This window comes from Callorhinchus milii, unplaced genomic scaffold (assembly GCF_018977255.1).
Source record: "Callorhinchus milii isolate IMCB2004 unplaced genomic scaffold, IMCB_Cmil_1.0 Scaffold4, whole genome shotgun sequence".
In the NCBI taxonomy this organism is placed as follows: Eukaryota; Metazoa; Chordata; class Chondrichthyes; order Chimaeriformes; family Callorhinchidae; genus Callorhinchus; species Callorhinchus milii.
Window position 1 is genome coordinate 24,910,233 of NW_024704745.1, and position 17,767 is coordinate 24,927,999.

Genomic DNA, 17,767 nt, shown 5'->3' on the forward strand with positions numbered 1-17,767 from the left:
TGCATTAGCAATAAAAATGGAGACAAAATCTTTTGTTTTGTTCTGATCAATCTGTAAAGCTTTTGATTTAATTTCCCCCCTGATATTAATGCATGTGTTCACACCTCCTCCTCCTCCTCTTACCAGCTGGACAGGCTAGTCTGGATCACAAATGACCTCAATCATCAAAGCTAGTCTGGCGCCGGCTGGCTGTCTTGGATGAGTCAGAGTCTGAAATATTGTTTTTCCATCTTGCTTCAAAGTGTCACTCAATTTTTAATATGAAATTCATTCAACTGAAGTGAGTTTAATGCCTTTGTTACATTAAGGGCCTAATTTTCAGCGCCCTGGGATGTCCTCCCGAGTTGAAAGGCGCTTTAAAAATGTAATTTTGTTGTGTTATTTTACCAACTCCATAATCAGTCACAGGCATGATGATGACTGACTGATGATGACTCACTGATGAGTTAAATTCATTCAACCATTATAGCTACTGTCACCATATAATAAAATACACAGGTAAGTGGAAAGAAATATGATTTTCTATTTTATATGCTTTTTGAAATACTTGTGATAACATATTAGAAATTTACATACACATATTAGCATATTAGACACTCACATAAACATTGGCAGTTGGGTGTCAGTCCTACTAACACTATGAAATGTGTTAAACAATGCCACTACATCAACTGCCTATAGATATAGGTAATCTGCTTTTCACCAATGAAAACAAATCCACCTCTAAGCACAATAATATTTAATCTAATGTGAGGAAATAGCACAAGCACAAAATCAAATCCCGTGATACAATTTTAGGTCACAAGATTAGTGTGGATGAATAATAATCCTTGCATTTGATATAGCGCTTTTCACGTCTTCTAGATGTCACAAAGCGCTTCACAGAATATATAGTAAAGTGAATTGACTGAATATTTTGTGGGCGAAACGCAGCAGCCATTTGCGCACAGCAGTGTCCCACAAACAGTTGTGGACTGGTGACTAAATTATTATTTTTTTTGTTGAGGGATTATTATCAGGCATGTGGAGTAAGGAAACTTGCCCAAGGATTCGCCCTGCTGGGAATCGAGCAAGAAGGCCCTTAGCCCAAATGATGTCATCCTTTCACAACACCCACCTTACCGTCCTCTCATAACAGCAACAAGGAACCTGAGAGACACTCCCTTCTCTTTTCAAATAGTGGACTGGATCTTTAACGCCCACCTGAACAAGCAGACGGGACCTCAGCTCATTCAAAGGGATGGTATCTCCAACATTGCAGAACAGCCTCAGCACTGCATTGGAGTGTCAGACTAGAATAGTTCAAAGTTCGATTTGGGGCTTGAACTCACAACCTTGACATTCAGAGCGAGAACATTACCAACTGAATCAGGCTGACACTTAAAAGTGTGCTCACCATTGATCAATACATTTAGAAAAACTTTGACAGATATTCAAATGCCGTCAAGATGTAATCAAGTGTGGAAGAAAAGTCTGTTGTTTTATGAGTAATCCTTTTTGCAAATCCACTCACTACTGCATTGTTTTTTGTCTTCCTCAATTTATTGACACTAGTAATGACCATGGTCTCCCTTCATTTTTCTTTTTTCGTCCTCCTAACCTGCCATCCTCAATAGCGATTCTCATTACATGGCTCCTTCAGAAATAATCCTTTCCCAGGACTGCAAGAGAGAGGAATTCCTTGTATTATTAAGTCTGTACTCTTACAATCTACAGGAGGACATTGTGGGACATTTCTGTGCACAATCTAGCTGCTGTGTTTGACAACAAAATATACAGTCGCTACACTTTACAGTAAATCCTGTAAAATTCTTTGAGACACCCTCGTTGAAAGACCCTATATCAAATTTAAGGATTATTATTATTACTATAGTTTTTTTGAAAAAACAAGCTTGGTGTCAGCTAAATGCTTCTTGACATCTCATTCAATCTTGGACATTTTCAACTTTGGTGGTTCATCAATGGTCTTGGCCCTTCATCTATGGATGAGAAAACCTGCACTAATAGGCTCATTTGGCCCATGAATTTAGTGGCATGAGGAATTTCTCTTTTCATTAAGATATAAAAAATTATTAGCTTTTCTCATAACTATTTCACAGTGACTCGAAACTTTCTGTGAAAAATCAATCATCACAACCAAATCTATTTCCTTCACCATTTATGCTAATAGACACCATTTCAAGGTACTGAACATGTAAGAGGTCTGAAGTTTCCACCTAATCACAGCCTCCAGCCATTTTGTCTTAAGATTTAAGATGGTAAGGTATTGTGAAATGTAGTTCAAAATTTTAGTTTTAATTTAGAAGCCACTACCATTTCAAAATTGTGTAAAATCTGCTTCCAAATTAAGCCTGAATTATAGAATATTCCACAATTCCAGCAATTACTCGCATTTATATAGTGCCTTATGGAGTAGAATCTCAGAGCACTTGAATTCCACAATTTGGATCTTATCATTTAAAACAAAATGGTTTTACAGGAGAAGATTAGACAGAATTTCAGCCATACAGTTCCGGATTTTATTTTACCATTCTATAGACTAGACTGACACTCCAGTGCAGTACTGGGGGAAGGCTGTTTTGTTGGAGGTGCTCACTTTTGGACAAGAATTTATAACATGGTCCCTTCTGTCTGTGGATTGATATTATTTGAAAAGGGACAGGAGCTTTCTTGCCTTCTTGGCCAACAATCCTCTTGGTCATTTATTCCGTGGCTCTTCTGAGACCTTGCTGTTGCGAATGGCTGCTACGTTTGCCAACACTATATCCTTGAGAGAAAATGCCTGTGAAGCACTTTGAAACATTTTGATGTGATGAATTGATGAAAAAAAGAGTTACTTCTTTATAATCAAGAAAATGTAACAAAATACTTTCAACAAACTTAAAAATTTGAATAATGTGAGGCTAAATACTTACAGTTCCTGTTGGTGTTGTGACAGTAAAGAATTGTGGTAGAAGCACAATTATCACATCAGTTCTACCATATCACTTTAGTTTAGTTACGGGAATATCAGCAGTAAGCAATTCAAGTCACTCAATGATTATGGTGAGCTTTAGCATTTCTCAACCAGGCAAACAAATCGGGCATTCCCATGCTCCTCCCATCCATAGAGAATAACAGAAGATTTGCAAACAAGAAAAAAAACTGAAATACTCACATTGTACAAACAGTTCAATATCCACAGCCTTTCTTGCATGATGTGTCGAATGATTTTGAGAGCAATTAATTTGCACCCAACTTGTAGTATTAAGTTTCTGTATTGTGTAGCTGCTGGTAACCGACAAGGTTCTATTTTCACGTTGATTGCTATTTTCCTTTTTGGTTGATAGGCATTTAAGGTAGTCCTTGCACTTTTTAAAGTATTTGTCATTATGTTTACTTATTGAATAAGGAACTAGAGAAAGGAAAACAAAGGCATAAATGTTAATTTTAACAGTTTGAAAACTAGAATCATGAAGAGATTGAACATCACTTTCATTGTGACATTGGGTTTTATCATCACAATAACAATGCTAACACTATTAACAAACAGGAATGTTTATTTGACAAATATTTTTACATTTCTAAGGAGTTTACAATCCAATAAAATACATGATCTGGTTTGCTTTTAACATCACCATCCTTGCCTCTATTGATTTTGCTTTGCTATGACTGCATCTGGCTTTTGAAAATGTATTATCTTCATTATACAACTTGCCCACAACTTACAGAACTAAAAACATTAACTGAATAACTCATTATTTTATAAACCATAGAAAACACTTTGTAATTCGTCCACAAAATACATAGTCAACCCAATTTACAATATATTCTGTGAAGTGTTTTGAGACATCTCAATGATGTGATAAGGCACTATATCAAATGCAAAGATTATTATTAAATGTATCCTAACTACTCTGTGTGTAAAACAAATCTCTATTAACCTATCCATTTGCTCATTTACTATCTTAAATTGATGCCCTCTAATTATTGATCAGAGGAATTAGGCCAAACCACTCATCCCTGGTATCATCCTAATAAATCACCTCTACAAGCAACTATCGTCCTGGAGGTCACTTACTGCTATCCAGCAAACAATTTAGGGGAACAAAAGATGGTGTGCCATTGAGAAACCAGCCAGAATGGCAATCTTAGTTTAACATGATTCAGTGGGGCATGTCCCACTGCAGAAATTGGTCAAAAACATTTCTAAAAGTAACATAAGTAATGATTTGTCTTATTTCCATCTTTTATATATACCACAACTATTGCACATATTCTTAACCAATATACTATAAAAGCACTCTCTACTAGAAGATTGTATTCGACCAGAAACAATCATATGGAATGTCTTAAACCCATTCCAACACAGTTGAATGTTTTATTAAGTAAACTTACCCCAAATCATCAGATTTATTCTTTTTCTATTTAATCCACAGGAGCTGTTGGAATTGCACACGTGATAATTATTGTTCCACAAGGGGTGAAAGAGGTTCGCACAATTATTTTTTACAGATTTGCTTTCTGTCTGCCCGTGAGATTGAGTTATTATTGCTTTGTCAGTTGGATTTTTTTCTCTCTTTGATCCGCCCAGTCTGCTTATTCCTGTAAAAATGAATGTGAACAGTAACATCCCAAATCCTAAAATAATGTAATCTTGTTATTAAAAAATACAAGTCTGATATGGCGACATACTAATTTTTTTCGCCCACAAAATATACAGTCAATTCACTTTATATTATATTCTGTGAAGTGCTTTAAGATGTGTCAGTGATGTGATAAGGTGCTATAACAAATGCAAGGATTTTTTAAATTAAATTTTGGCTTATAATAAAGAGTATTTAAATGTTACTAAGGGAATTATTTAAGAGCTTGTTGAAGAAGTTATTTTGAAAGTTTCTTTCTTTGCAAAGTTTTTTTAAAGATACAATCTTGGCTAACATGCTTTAATTGAAGTTGAAAAAGTATTTGAAGACGTAATAGAAAAAGCATTAATAATGTAAAGTGAATTGAAGAAACCTCCATGTAAAGAAAGCTCCATGTAATTCAGGGCTCTATTCTCAATACCTTGTCTACTCGGTAACATCATTCACAAACATGAGGTTAACCTCCATACAAATCTACTTTCCCACTTTGACCCTGGATTTTAATACACTGATGTTCTCTCCATCTGCCTATCAGACATCAAGGCCTGGATGAGCCTCAATTTCTTGCAGCTCGAAATGGACAAGATAGAAGCCTTCCTCCTTGATTCCCACCAACATCCCTGGCCTCCTCATCTTCCCTGGCTTTTCTCTCAAACTCACGGAACCACTGAACAACTTTGGCTCTCCTTTCTGTCTATCTGTCTGCAAATCTCGCTTATAAAACTACCTCTTTGATCACACCTACTGTCACCTTCCTCCTCCTCCCTTGCCTGGCATCTGACACTGTTAATTCACTGTTGGTAAACATGCCAACTTTGTAGGTAATGAAGCTATAATTAAACTTTCTCAGTATAAGTTTGTACTAGCTAATATGCCAAATTTACCATTGATTGAGAGAATTGATCCCTACTGTCTGTCTGCTGCATCACATTCAGAACAGAATTTTCTGTTTGAACATTTGAGAAAGCTTGTAAAGAAAGTTTGAAAATAATATGCTTTTAAAAGTCTTGTCTTTATTCTTCAGTTTTGAAAGATTTCACTCCAGGGATTTTGTGCCAAATTGTTTTTGTATTCCATTTTTCTCAGTAATTAAGTTATTACACAGTATTTGACCAAGAATCAGACCTGAAACATTTTCAAGCAGACATCAGCAAGTTTCCAACTGCTACATCTCTGTTGTAATTGACGATTTCAATGTCATGCAACTCACAATATCTGATCTTCAATGATTTTTGGGGGTCAGCTGGGTGTCTAACACGTGCGGAGTATCCAAACCAAGCTGAGAATTCCAGGCATCTCACCGACACATGGAAATCCCAGAGATAGATTGTTGGAATGGAATGCACACTGTCTCCCTGGAGGGATGCATCCTGCTTACCTAATTCCAGGAAGTATTAGGCGCAGATTGGCAAAAGCCAAGGCTTGGGGACCCCAGAGTGTGCATTGAGGTACAGCTGGAGTTTAACCAGCTATAACTGCATAGCTTGCTATTGATAGCACTGTCCGACAAGCTTTCAAGCTGCTTGTCCACGCTACCCATTAGGGCTTTGGCTTGCAAGGTTAATGAGCTGAGCACAAGGATTCCCTGCCCCCCCAAGTCCTGCTGATGAGCCAGGCTGGTTGTGCTGGTATCAGGAATCAGCCTACCAAGATCACCACTGAGGACTGAGTCAATTCTGACATTTTGTTGTCAAACATGTCAATTTGGAGCCAGTTCAGCTCCAAGGAGACCTCACATACCTCCCCCCAAGGAAGATAGACACCAGTTGGTTTGACCTTCGACAAGCATGGGTTTGAGCCCTCATTGGGTGGATCCTAGGTATTAGGAACCCCTGCGAGCTTCCCGGTGGGCAACACGGGTCAGCATAAAATACGTGAGAACATTGCCACCATCTTCCTGTCTGGGCACACATTCCTTCCCATTGAGCGATGGTTCCACCAGTGGAGGTGTGGAGTTTAAGCAGCATCTGCTTACCTCTCTACTGGCCAATCAAGGTGGATTCAAAGTGCTGGATGTACGAACATATGTTCATGAACTCTGACTCCAGGTAATGCCTTCCAACTGCTGTTACCCCAAGCCTCAGAATTTCCTCATTAGCCATCTGGCAGACATCTACCTTCAGCGTAGTAGGAGGATCTTTACAGGACAGCTTGTGACATGACAGCCACCATGATGTTCTTAAGGTCCAGTGACTTTACAGTAAAGCAGTCATTAGTGTGTTAAAGTGCACTCTAAACACTGATTTCGCATAACAGGGAATGAGGCAGCAGAGAACCAATAGAGGGAGCAAATGATTTGGCAAATGATTTGAAAACTAATTTCATTATTTATTGCCTTCAGAAGAAATCATTCAATTTAATTTGAAAAGCATGAAGTTTGTGCTTCACACCGGGAGAGATTGAACTACATTTCATGTTGCCGACATGGGCTTGACTGCAGTGTGTGCATCTCACCCTAATCAGAGGCCATGAATTTCAGTCATAAAATGTATGACTAATGTAGTTAATATTCATTACTGTCATTTAGTCTGGTAACCTTTGTCTGTGGCACCCTTTGAAAGGCCAGCCCTGTCACTAAAACAGGTAGAAAGACAAAGCACTTTTGCTTTTCTGACAACATCAGATCAAGGGAGAGAATAGTTTAGTAGCAATTTCCAGAAGTGCATTATGGCACACATTTAATATTATCAACCCCACATTGGCACTCTAAATGACATCCGTATTTCAAGGGCTATAAGATGTTTCATTGCCATATAGAAAATTTGCTAAATTAACATATTTTCCTTGATGCATGGCTCAGTTTATCACCTTATGTTGCTGACAAAAACGTCAGCCTGGCTCACTTGGTGGCACTGTCTTCTTTGAACCAGAAGATTGTGGGTTTAAGTGCCATGTCGGTATGTTGAATGTATTTAGTCCAGGCTGACACTCCAATTTAATGCTGGAGATGAGCTCCATTGTTGTACTTGCTATCCTTCAGATGAGATTTTGAACCAAGGTCCCATCATTCAGCATTAATTGTTAAGTTGCCAAGGCACTATTTGAAAAGGGAAGGGAGTTTGTCCCTGTGGCCTGGTCAACAATTCCCCAAATAAAATTGGTCATTCATTCCATAGCTGTCTGTGGGACATTGCTATGCACAAATTGGCTGCCTCATTTGTCCACAATAACAACAAATACAACAACAACTTACATTTATATACCACTCCTCATGCAGGGTAACATCCCAAATTGCTTGACAGTCCACAAAACAGTCACTAAACTTTACAATCTATCCTATGAAGCTCTTTGGGATGTTCTCCTGATGTGAAACGCACTATGCCAAATGTAAGGATTATTATTATTAAAATATCAGTCTATCCAATAGGGTGCAGTATGCAGCAGCCCTCTTTGCATATTGACTTTCAGCAGCACCTCCTGTATATTTTGAAAACACCACCCTTTCCCCACCAGACACCATTATCATCCCCATGGAAAATGAAAAAAATAGTCCATTTGGAAACATAGAAATCTACAGTGCAGAAGGAGAATATCCGGCCCATCAAATCTGTACCAGCTCACAGAACAAGGATATTGCTTCAATCTCACCCACCCCCCTTTCATATACCTGTCCAACCCTGTGATCTCCACCAACCAGGAGAGCAAGAACAGTGGAAACACAATCATCTCCAGGTTCCCCTTCGTGTCCTGACTTGGAAATCATAGCTCATTCATCACCAGAATCTGGGTATGAATCCTAAGGAGTACCATCACCACAAGGATTGTAGTAGTTAAAAAAGAATGTAACACCATACCTTCTCAGGGCAATCAATGATGGGCAATTAATGCTGACCCTGTCAGTGTCTTCCACATCTCGAGATAAGTAAACAAAAACATGTGAGGAATTAACCCCATTTGAATTATTAAGCGCTCTGGGACGCTACCCTGCATGAGGGGCACTATATAGTTGTTGTTGTTATTGTATTAACTGATCATTTTCCAACATATTCAGAGCTGAGTTCCCAAGGATCAATGTCATCCAGTTACCTCTAGGATTCCACATTTACAATTCTTTTCAAACCATGTTGCGTGTACTACATTTTAGCCTCATTAGCAGTATTAAGCCATGGGAATAGAGATTTGCTGTTATCAACCAATTAGTATGCAATGACTCAGCATATTAATGTTGCAGAATTACTCATGGTGACTGACATCATGTTCCACTGCCCAACGTAGCAGTAGCATTGTGAATCAGCATTGACCACTTTTAGTACAATTGAGGCCAATTTAATGGTACATTCAGTATTTAGGGCATCGAATGTACCCAGATATGTGGGAAGTGGACCAACCCCCCTCCAATGTTCTCAACTTAAAATCTATCAATCTGCGCCTTTGACAATGAACTTTGAAGGCTCCCCTTCGTGGACTTCATACCTGAGAACAACCACAGTGTTCCACTTACTGCACATCCGGGTACCTTCCATGTGCTAAATATTGAATCGATGGATAAATTGATCCCAAAAAATACCAATTATCTGACCAGCAGCAAGTATCCTTCAAATGCGTCAACCTGCAGTTTCTGTGACTTTCAAGCACTATTCCAAATTTCATAATTACAGGCAAGGTGCTACACTTTGAGACGTGACGAGATTCCACAGAAAATCAATTTTTTTTTAAATTGGGGCTCTTAGTGCTGTAATCAGCATTTCCTTTTAGCACTGATCATGAAAGGCTGGTGAGGAAATTATTTGTGACAGGTCAGCTTTTGAAACAATTTTGCATCTGTATTTTGGAAAGACTTCTAACACAGACGCAAATTATTTTACAAACAGATGATGTTCTTTTTGTTGATTACATTTTGAAAAGACCACCCTTTCCCCACCAGACACCATTATCAAGCTACAATGGAATCTGCCTCCATCATCCTACTCGGCAGGGCGATCCACACTCCAATTACTCTCTGGGTGAACAAAATCTTTCTTTCGCTATTCTTGTGGCTATCATATAACTGTAACTTAGTTACTAACTCCCCTATATAACCACTCAGGAGAGGTTTGTTGCCCGACTTCTTTCAAATTCAAATTTTTATTCCTCTTCTATTTTTTACCTTGCTCTCCTTAAAGCGTGGATACTTTCATGGCTGATACTTTGTGAGGTGCACTTTCTGGTACGCAAGCCTCCCTCCAGTACTCCAGTTTTCCAATCAAGCACTCTCTTGTCCACAACTGATGTCCAAACATATGCACTTTCCAATTGGGGTTACTGGATCCCCTTCAAAAACAGATAACTTGACTGATTTTCCCCTCCTTGGGCCAGGGGCACTGAAGTCTACTGCAGCTCCAATGCTGACATCCAAACTGAGATTAGCTGACTCAACATTGAATCTGCAACCTTCTTGATCGGTGGACACCTGAACAGACAGTGAATTCTACAAAAGTCATTTACAATATTTAGCTGTAAGGTATATTTTGCTCTTGATTTGATGGGGGAGATTCATCTCTCTCTCTTTAAATGTATTGATCTTGTTCTTTGGAGCTCTCGCGCTTTACATCAGAAACAGCTAACCCAGCCGTCTACAATGCTAGCATCAAACCAACTTCTAGAAGAAATGTAGGAGTAGCCAGGGCAAATTCAAGTTGATTTCCCCTCTCTCCCTCCTCGGGAGAAGCTCCCAGGCCTCCAGAAGGTCCCTCCCTCACCCTGACACAACTAAGCCTGACCACCATCAAGCAACATCTTAGCCCAAAAGAAGTAAAGCTTTCAGATTTTAACAAGATCTATTTAATGTTTTTATCTATTCAGTGGTTTGATTTGTTTTTGGCTAGCTAGGATGAACAATACTAAGAATAGATTCATAATACAGCATTATTGCAGCTCACATTAAAAAATACAAATATGGTTCAGTATATAAACACACCGTCTGGTGTGGTAATGAACTATGTACATAGATCAAGAAAGTCTAGTCATTTAGTCTGAGTTAGGGAAGTGTCGGGACAGAAATAGGGAACTGCAATTAATCTCAATACTGCGTTCCTACACCCATCTCCCTTTACTGGAAACTATATGTATGCAGATTAGAGAAGGCTGAAATCTCTGTTGGTTTCAAGAGTAGTGATATTCACAATGTTAGCTTCCAGCAGGATTTCTCTATTATAATTATGCTTCATCAATATTTCTACATGCAATGCCAATGGAAATATCAGGCAGGACAGGCTCAACTGTGATGTCTCTGTGCTCAGAATCCAGATCAGTCCTACTGATTACACAGCAACCACATATCCTCCCCACCACCAGTGGCATCTTATATATCTGAGCTCCTCATGTATCTGAGCTTTGGAGGACAGGTAAGAAAAGGGAAAAGACACATAGTTAGCTGCAGAAAAATTAACTATATGTAGCAGAGGTGTAGCACATATCTAATGAAGGTGAATAATGCAACAGGCCTACAAATATAAAATGCTGCTCGAGGAATCAATCAATCAACAGGGAACTCAGTTTTATATTGTATTTATTGTGAGATGTTTAAACAACACCACCAACAACAAAATTACATTTATTTAGCGCCTTTCATGTTGGGAGGACTTCCCAAGGTGCTGGACATTCAGTGTTTCAGACCCGAGCTGGGAGTCGGCATTGGGGAAGGTGGCAAAGCGGGGGAAGCAGGGTGATTAAAAGCACGAAGGCGGAAAAGAGCCCGAACAAAATTCAAATATCATTGCGCATCAGTCAATAATTCCTAAAATCATAACTGCATGCAAATCTATACATAATTCAGTAAAAATCAACAGAAGATCCCACAAAAGATCCCACAAAATGTAGGGTCTACATATTTGTGGATGGGAATACATATCCTCTAGCGTGCTGAAACGTGAAAGGCGCTTTATCAAATCAAATGCAAGGATTATTATTATTAAAAAGCCTTAAAATAGTCCAGTTTATACAGAAGCATTGCTCAAATGTTATCAGGTTATGAATTGTGATTTCAAAAAATATCAGCTTTTTTATTTGGCCCTTCCTTTCCCAAAGTGGTTTGACTCCTATTTCCTTCTGCTGAGATTTCATAAAATCATAGAATTATACAGCACAGAAGAAGGCCGTTCGGCCGATCGTGTTTTCGCCAGCTCTTTGAAAAGAGTTATCTAAATCAATCCACTCCCCGCTCTCTCCCCATAGCCCTGCAAACTTATTTTTCGCAAATAATTATCTACTTTTCTCTTAAAAGTTGTTAGCGAATCCGTTTCCACCACCCTTTCAGGCAATGCATTTCAGATCCGAACAAGTTGCTGTGTGAAAACATTTCTCCTCACCTCCCCCGTTTCTTTTAACAACTATTCTAAATCGATGTCCTTGGGTTACTGACCCATGTGCCAGTGGAAATAGTTTCTCCTTATTCACCCTATCGAATCCCCTCATAGTTTTGAAAACTTCTATTAAGTCTCCTCTTAACCGTCTCTGCTCCAAGGAGAATAATCCTAGCTTCTCTAGTTTCTCCTGATAACTGAAGTTCCTTATTCCTGATAGCATCCTGGTAAATCTCCTTTCTAAAGAACTGAACACAGTACTCTAGCTGAGGCCTAACCAGTGTTTTATAAAAGATCATCAATGCACTACTCCAGTTCCCTGGATAATGATAAGGAGTGGGAACCCAGATTGATTTTATCCTTAGGTCAAAGCCACAGCCCAGCTAAAATCAGCTAACTGAACATGGACTGGGAACCGATATCTTTCGGTCTGTACATTTCAGAAGCTCATTAAATAAAGCGAGGTTCCAGGTCACTGAGGAGTTGGATTTGTTTTAGCAATAGGCAAAATGAAGCATATGTGAGAGTTGAATATATAATGCAAAAAGCAAATTAATTAAATGTGCTTAAGAAACTATATTTCTCAAACAACATTTGAAACTCAGTTAACTCGTAAATTGCTGGATTATCTGTTAAACTTTCAAACTTTCAAAAGCTGCTGACGAATAAGTATCTAGACACCAACCAAAGTACAGCTAAAGTGTGTGCGGTTTGTTTAATATGGTGCATTGGATTCCAAATGCGTCATGTTACTTAAGTTTCTCCCGTGGTTATCCACGCCAGCCTCAGGCCACAAGAAGAAGAACAACAACAACTTGCCTTTATAGAGTGCCCTTCACACGGGGCAGCGCCTCCTAGCACATAGAGCAGCCTGTCCAACACCGTGACAATTAAAAGCAACACTGTGACAATTATCATTATTAATAATTATGACATTGAATGTTACATTTTTTTACCCCTCAAATCAATTCTCTGTTATTCTGTTGTATTTATCCCACGTTTTAACTTGTGGAGGTACAGTATCTCTGCACACTGCTTGCTGCTAGTAATTACGATTATTTTTTCAAAAGATCGCAAGATTAGTTTGGATGCTCACTCTTCCTGAAATACTTATCCCACTGATTTCACACCCAGCATTGAGCTGTTTTTAAAATGAGGCCAGTGTACTGACCTCAACCCCCACCCTTTCTAGTAACCTGTTCCAGCAGTTAATTGTCCCCTGGGTAAAGAAAAGTTTCCTGGTGTCTGCCCTGAAATTGCCCTTTGCAACTCTGCCATCATGTTAAATCTGTTATTGATGTATATTGTACAGGAACATAACAACATAAATATATCATTGGACACATTTCTTCACTCTGTTTCCACATCCCTTCATATGCTTATCTGCTTCTCTCATTAAACTCAATTGTTTCTGCAGATTTGACTGGTTGGGGCAGTGCAGCTCACATTCTCACACCTCTTTCTTTGACAAAAAATATTTACTCATTTATCTTTTGACCACCTTAGCTATAATGTTAAGATTATGAGGCATCCATTCAATTACAAAATTGGGATACAGTTATGAAATACATAGTCACTGCACTTTGCGGAATATCCTATGAAGGCGAGCGCTTTGAGTCGAAATGAAAGGATTATTATTATTTTATAAATGAGAGTACACATTAAAATTGAATCTAATATAAATAGTCACTCAGGGCTCAGACGAAAATCTTAATTTCTTCAGGGGAATGTTTAAAATACCCTGGTTTTATCTTAAAAGTAGCATAAAGTTTCTTTCTCTGACTGACTAAGCATCAGCTCATCGATATATTTGAATTGTTACTGGTAAAGTGTTGTTTGGAAACTTACCACTGGTGCTGAAAAGCTGACACAGTAGAAGAAAGAGTATAATCTCCATGTTCTCTGCAGAGACCTGAGCTGCAGATAATGATCTGTGTTCTGATCAGAGAGGAAGGACTTGAGCAGCAACTGTCAGCAAACCAAATGATATAATAAGTCATGCGTCAACCTTTACCACAAACAGCTACGACTTCAGACCAATTGTTTTCTGAGTTCGGTTTCATTTGTGCAAAAATCATCAAGTTTCACAAGAAAGGTCAGCAACGTATGGTTCTGGGGCACAAGTTGTTTCTCAAATCACTCATAGCAAATCTGAACACAATGTAAAAAGTGTAGCACAGTGGAATTCATATTTTAACTGTGTTTATATGACAGTATGTTATACAGTTTAAAACTATTTATGAGGTAACTGTTGTAAATGAAGATTTATGTGGAAACCCTCCTGGGAGTCATTGATTCTGATAGAATAGTGTCATTCCTGAGTCAGACACTGCATCTCAAAAGTCAGGCAGTGCTGTTCCTCCAGAGACAGCATTGTTGTAGCCATCTACATAATTAATAGGTGTGCATCCAAATTGCCAATGGTGCTGAGGTTTGAACATGCTCGTGGTATAAAGACAACATGCACTGACTGCTGGCGAGAAGCAAATATTTATCTTATGAGTGTCTTGCCAAGCTTGTGAAAAGAAGTTATATAAACGTAAATTGTATTACATTGAATTGTAATCCTGTCACGAAATTAACCCAACCCGGTCAACTGTTGAATATTGCAGACATTCAACACATCTATGTCTTCCTCATCTCCAAGCACAAGTCACATAATTTCCTGCACCATGAATCTAGGCAGATGGCCTACTCTCAGCATCTGACAACATGAAGCAGGTCCAGAAGATGGATCTCGCCTATTGTGATACCCCCTCAATCCTATCCCACCCCATGCCACATATCACGACTTTGAGCTCATAGTTGAGGCTGACACTCCAAAGATGGAGATGTGCTGCATCATCAGAGGTGCTGTGTTTTGAAAGAGTCGTTAAACTGAAATCATGTCTTCCTGTTCTGGTGGATGATAAAGATTCCATGGCAGTTTTCGAAAAGAGAAGAGTGTGTCTAGCCAATAATCCTCCAGATAAAATTGCTGCGTGCAAATAAGCTTCTGTGTTCAACTGCAAAATACATAATCATTACACTCTACACAGGCATTTCCAAACTGGGGCCATGAGATGGTTTCAGGGGGCTATGGAGCCGGGAGACACACCAGAAGTGCAAAGGCTACGGAAGTCTAGTTGGACTATGGGAGCCCAAAAAGAGATGTGAAAGCGCATATTCACGGTTCCTGAGGTATTTCAGGACAGCCTTTTTTGGAAGCTGTGAGGAAGGGAGGCAACCTGTTTGTTCGTGTGTGTGAATGTGTGTGTGGGAGAGGTGGGAGGGGCCTCAGTCAGAATACATGTTGAGTGAAAATATCAGGCCAGTTCAACATCAAACTACAGTGTACTTAGGTTTCATTCGATTATGGCTCACTGAAGAATCTAAACAGAGCCAAGTAGTTGGGTTGCTGATACAGGAACACTGAATAATGTGTCAATGTTATCTCACACCTTTTTTTGCAGCTTTGCATATTTACAACTGTGTTATCACCCCCATAAGCATTTCTTTATCCGTCTCGTTTTATGACATTTTCTATGCTTTTGTTTCACATGACAGTTTGGCGAATTTCACTCTCATCTCTGAGTTTGAGATTCATACCAGGGTTTGAACTCATATTCTAGGCATACTGAAAGAATGATACATTTTTGGATGTGCTGACCTTCAGATAGAACATTAAACCGAGGTCCTTTCTGCTAGCTCTAATGCACATTAAAGATCTCAGGGCATGAATTTCATGAGAGCAAGACCTGGCCTATATTCCTGTATCAATAAAAAAGCTTAATTATGTTACAACAAACACACTATATAGCACCTTTCACATCAGGAGGTTCTGGACATTCGAGGGTTTGCACCCGAGCTGGAAATTGGAGTCGGGAGGGATGGGTGCTTGCTGTTTGTGGACATCACTGGGGTAGATTAAAAAAGTAACTAATTTTCTGAAGTGCTTCAAAGAATTTTGACTTGATTGATATCAAACACAAAATGATCATTATTATTACGCATACAGTATACATCTTTGGAGTTTTTCAAATTAGCATTTATTGTAAGGAAATCAGATTTGGGAGGTCTTACTCAGGCAATCTGTCACTTCCTACAGTTACATAGATTAATATGGCATGGAAATAGGCCATTCAGCCCAACCAGTCCATGCTGGTCTAGTTATAAAATTTTAAATTTATATGAAAACAGATCTGTGTTTTATATTTTTTGGCCAGAGATGGTTAAACTGAATGATCAATTTCATCTGGAGGATTGTTGGGCAGATCTGCAGGAAAAACTTCCTTCTCTTTTCAAAAATTGTCATGGGATTCAGGCAGATGTGACCTTAATTTAAGGTCTCATCTGAAGGACAGCACCTCCAACAAAGCAGCAGCACACCCTCAGCATTGCATTGGAGTGTCAGCCAAACTACGGGACTTGAACCTACAACCTTCTGACTCAGAGACGAGAGTGCTACCAATGAGCCAGGCAGACACTTGATCCGCTGAAAAACAAAGATCATCTAAAGGCCTACTGATTATAATCGTAGAAACCCATGCATATAAGGGAGCTTAAACAGAATTGTAAACAGGACAAGAATCTGGCCTGCTGAGAGCCTGCTAGCAGTAAACAATTGAAGTAGGTGTAATTTACTTGTTTGCTGCAATGACTGATGTTTTACACATGGACAGATTTGCAAGATAAAATGTACCTACATCTTTTCAATTAGGAAAGCTGACATAACCTCTGTGCCTCTTCTTCCCAAACCCACCCTGCTCAAATATTAAATTTCCCATTATCTTGCTATTGCCAGGATTTATATCTTTAACTTAGATCATGTAATGAACAGCTGAAGAATGCCCAGCTGGAGGGCAGTTGCTATCTCAGCTTGTGGGGTAATATCAAGCACCAAGTCAAATACCGTAAACCAATTTTGCTTATTGAGCTGGTAATTTATAGAGTTCTCAGTCTTTGAGACTCCTACAAATTATTTGTTAAGCGGTAAAAAAAATGAAAACGCACAAACTAGATGTTCTTTAAAGGCACAAATATGTCACAAAGGTAACAGCCTGGCTGAGTAAGTAGCACTATCACCTCTGAGTGAGAAGGTCCTGCGCTTAAGGCCTGAGAAGTGTAGGGGTGAGTTGTTTTGCTGTAGATTCCATCCTTCAGATGAAATGTTAAACTAAGGTCTCATCTGCCTCATCAGGTTGACATTAAAGATCCCATGATACTATTCTTGGGCCTTGGGACTTCCTCCCGATGTGAAAGGCGCTTTACAAATGTAATTTTGTATTATATTCGAAAAGAGAAGGGAATGTGCCCACAATCCTCTACATAAAAGGATCTTTCCCTTCACGAATATTTGTAGAACATTTCTGTGCCCAAATTGGCTACCATGTTCACCAACAAATATATAGTTACTACACTGTACAATAAATCCTATCAAGGGTTTTGAGATCTTTCAATCATGTGATAAGACACTGTATCATATGCAATGATTATCACTAATATTCCAATATACACACATATCTTTAACATACAATAAAATCAATGAAAGTTTACAGAATAGACAGTCATTTGTGCCCATCATTCCGGTGCTAGCTTCCACACTGGGAGCTCCCTAATCTAATCCCATTACCTTGCTCTCTCCCCATTATTCTTTAATTCTAGTTTTCCTCAGCATTTACCCATCTCTTTTTAAAATATGGTTAGGAAATCTACTCAAAACAAACAGAAAATTAAATATCTTTCTCCTAACCAGAACACAGTAAGAATAAGAATAAGAATTTCGCTATGTTATACACAGGAATGATTCAGTGAACCAGATGGAAGGAAAGATAGTAATCCTTTATTTTCTTTTTCCTTTTGGAACTCTATCCACAACCTACC

General features: G+C 38.8%; 1 protein-coding gene across 1 annotated transcript in view; it reads right to left on the reverse strand.

The window, feature by feature from the left end:
- The window catches only part of LOC103190020, a 40,866-nt gene extending 27,001 nt beyond the window's left edge, over positions 1–13,865 (reverse strand). The window contains exons 1-3 of the mRNA XM_007910625.2: positions 13,754–13,865; positions 4,378–4,584; positions 3,158–3,394 (exon numbers count right to left, since the gene is read on the reverse strand). Coding sequence (XP_007908816.1) covers positions 3,158–3,394; positions 4,378–4,584; positions 13,754–13,802 — 493 coding nt within the window. The 5' untranslated portion in view covers positions 13,803–13,865. The remainder of the gene's footprint in view (positions 1–3,157; positions 3,395–4,377; positions 4,585–13,753) is intronic.
- Between the last annotated feature and the right edge of the window lie 3,902 nt (positions 13,866–17,767).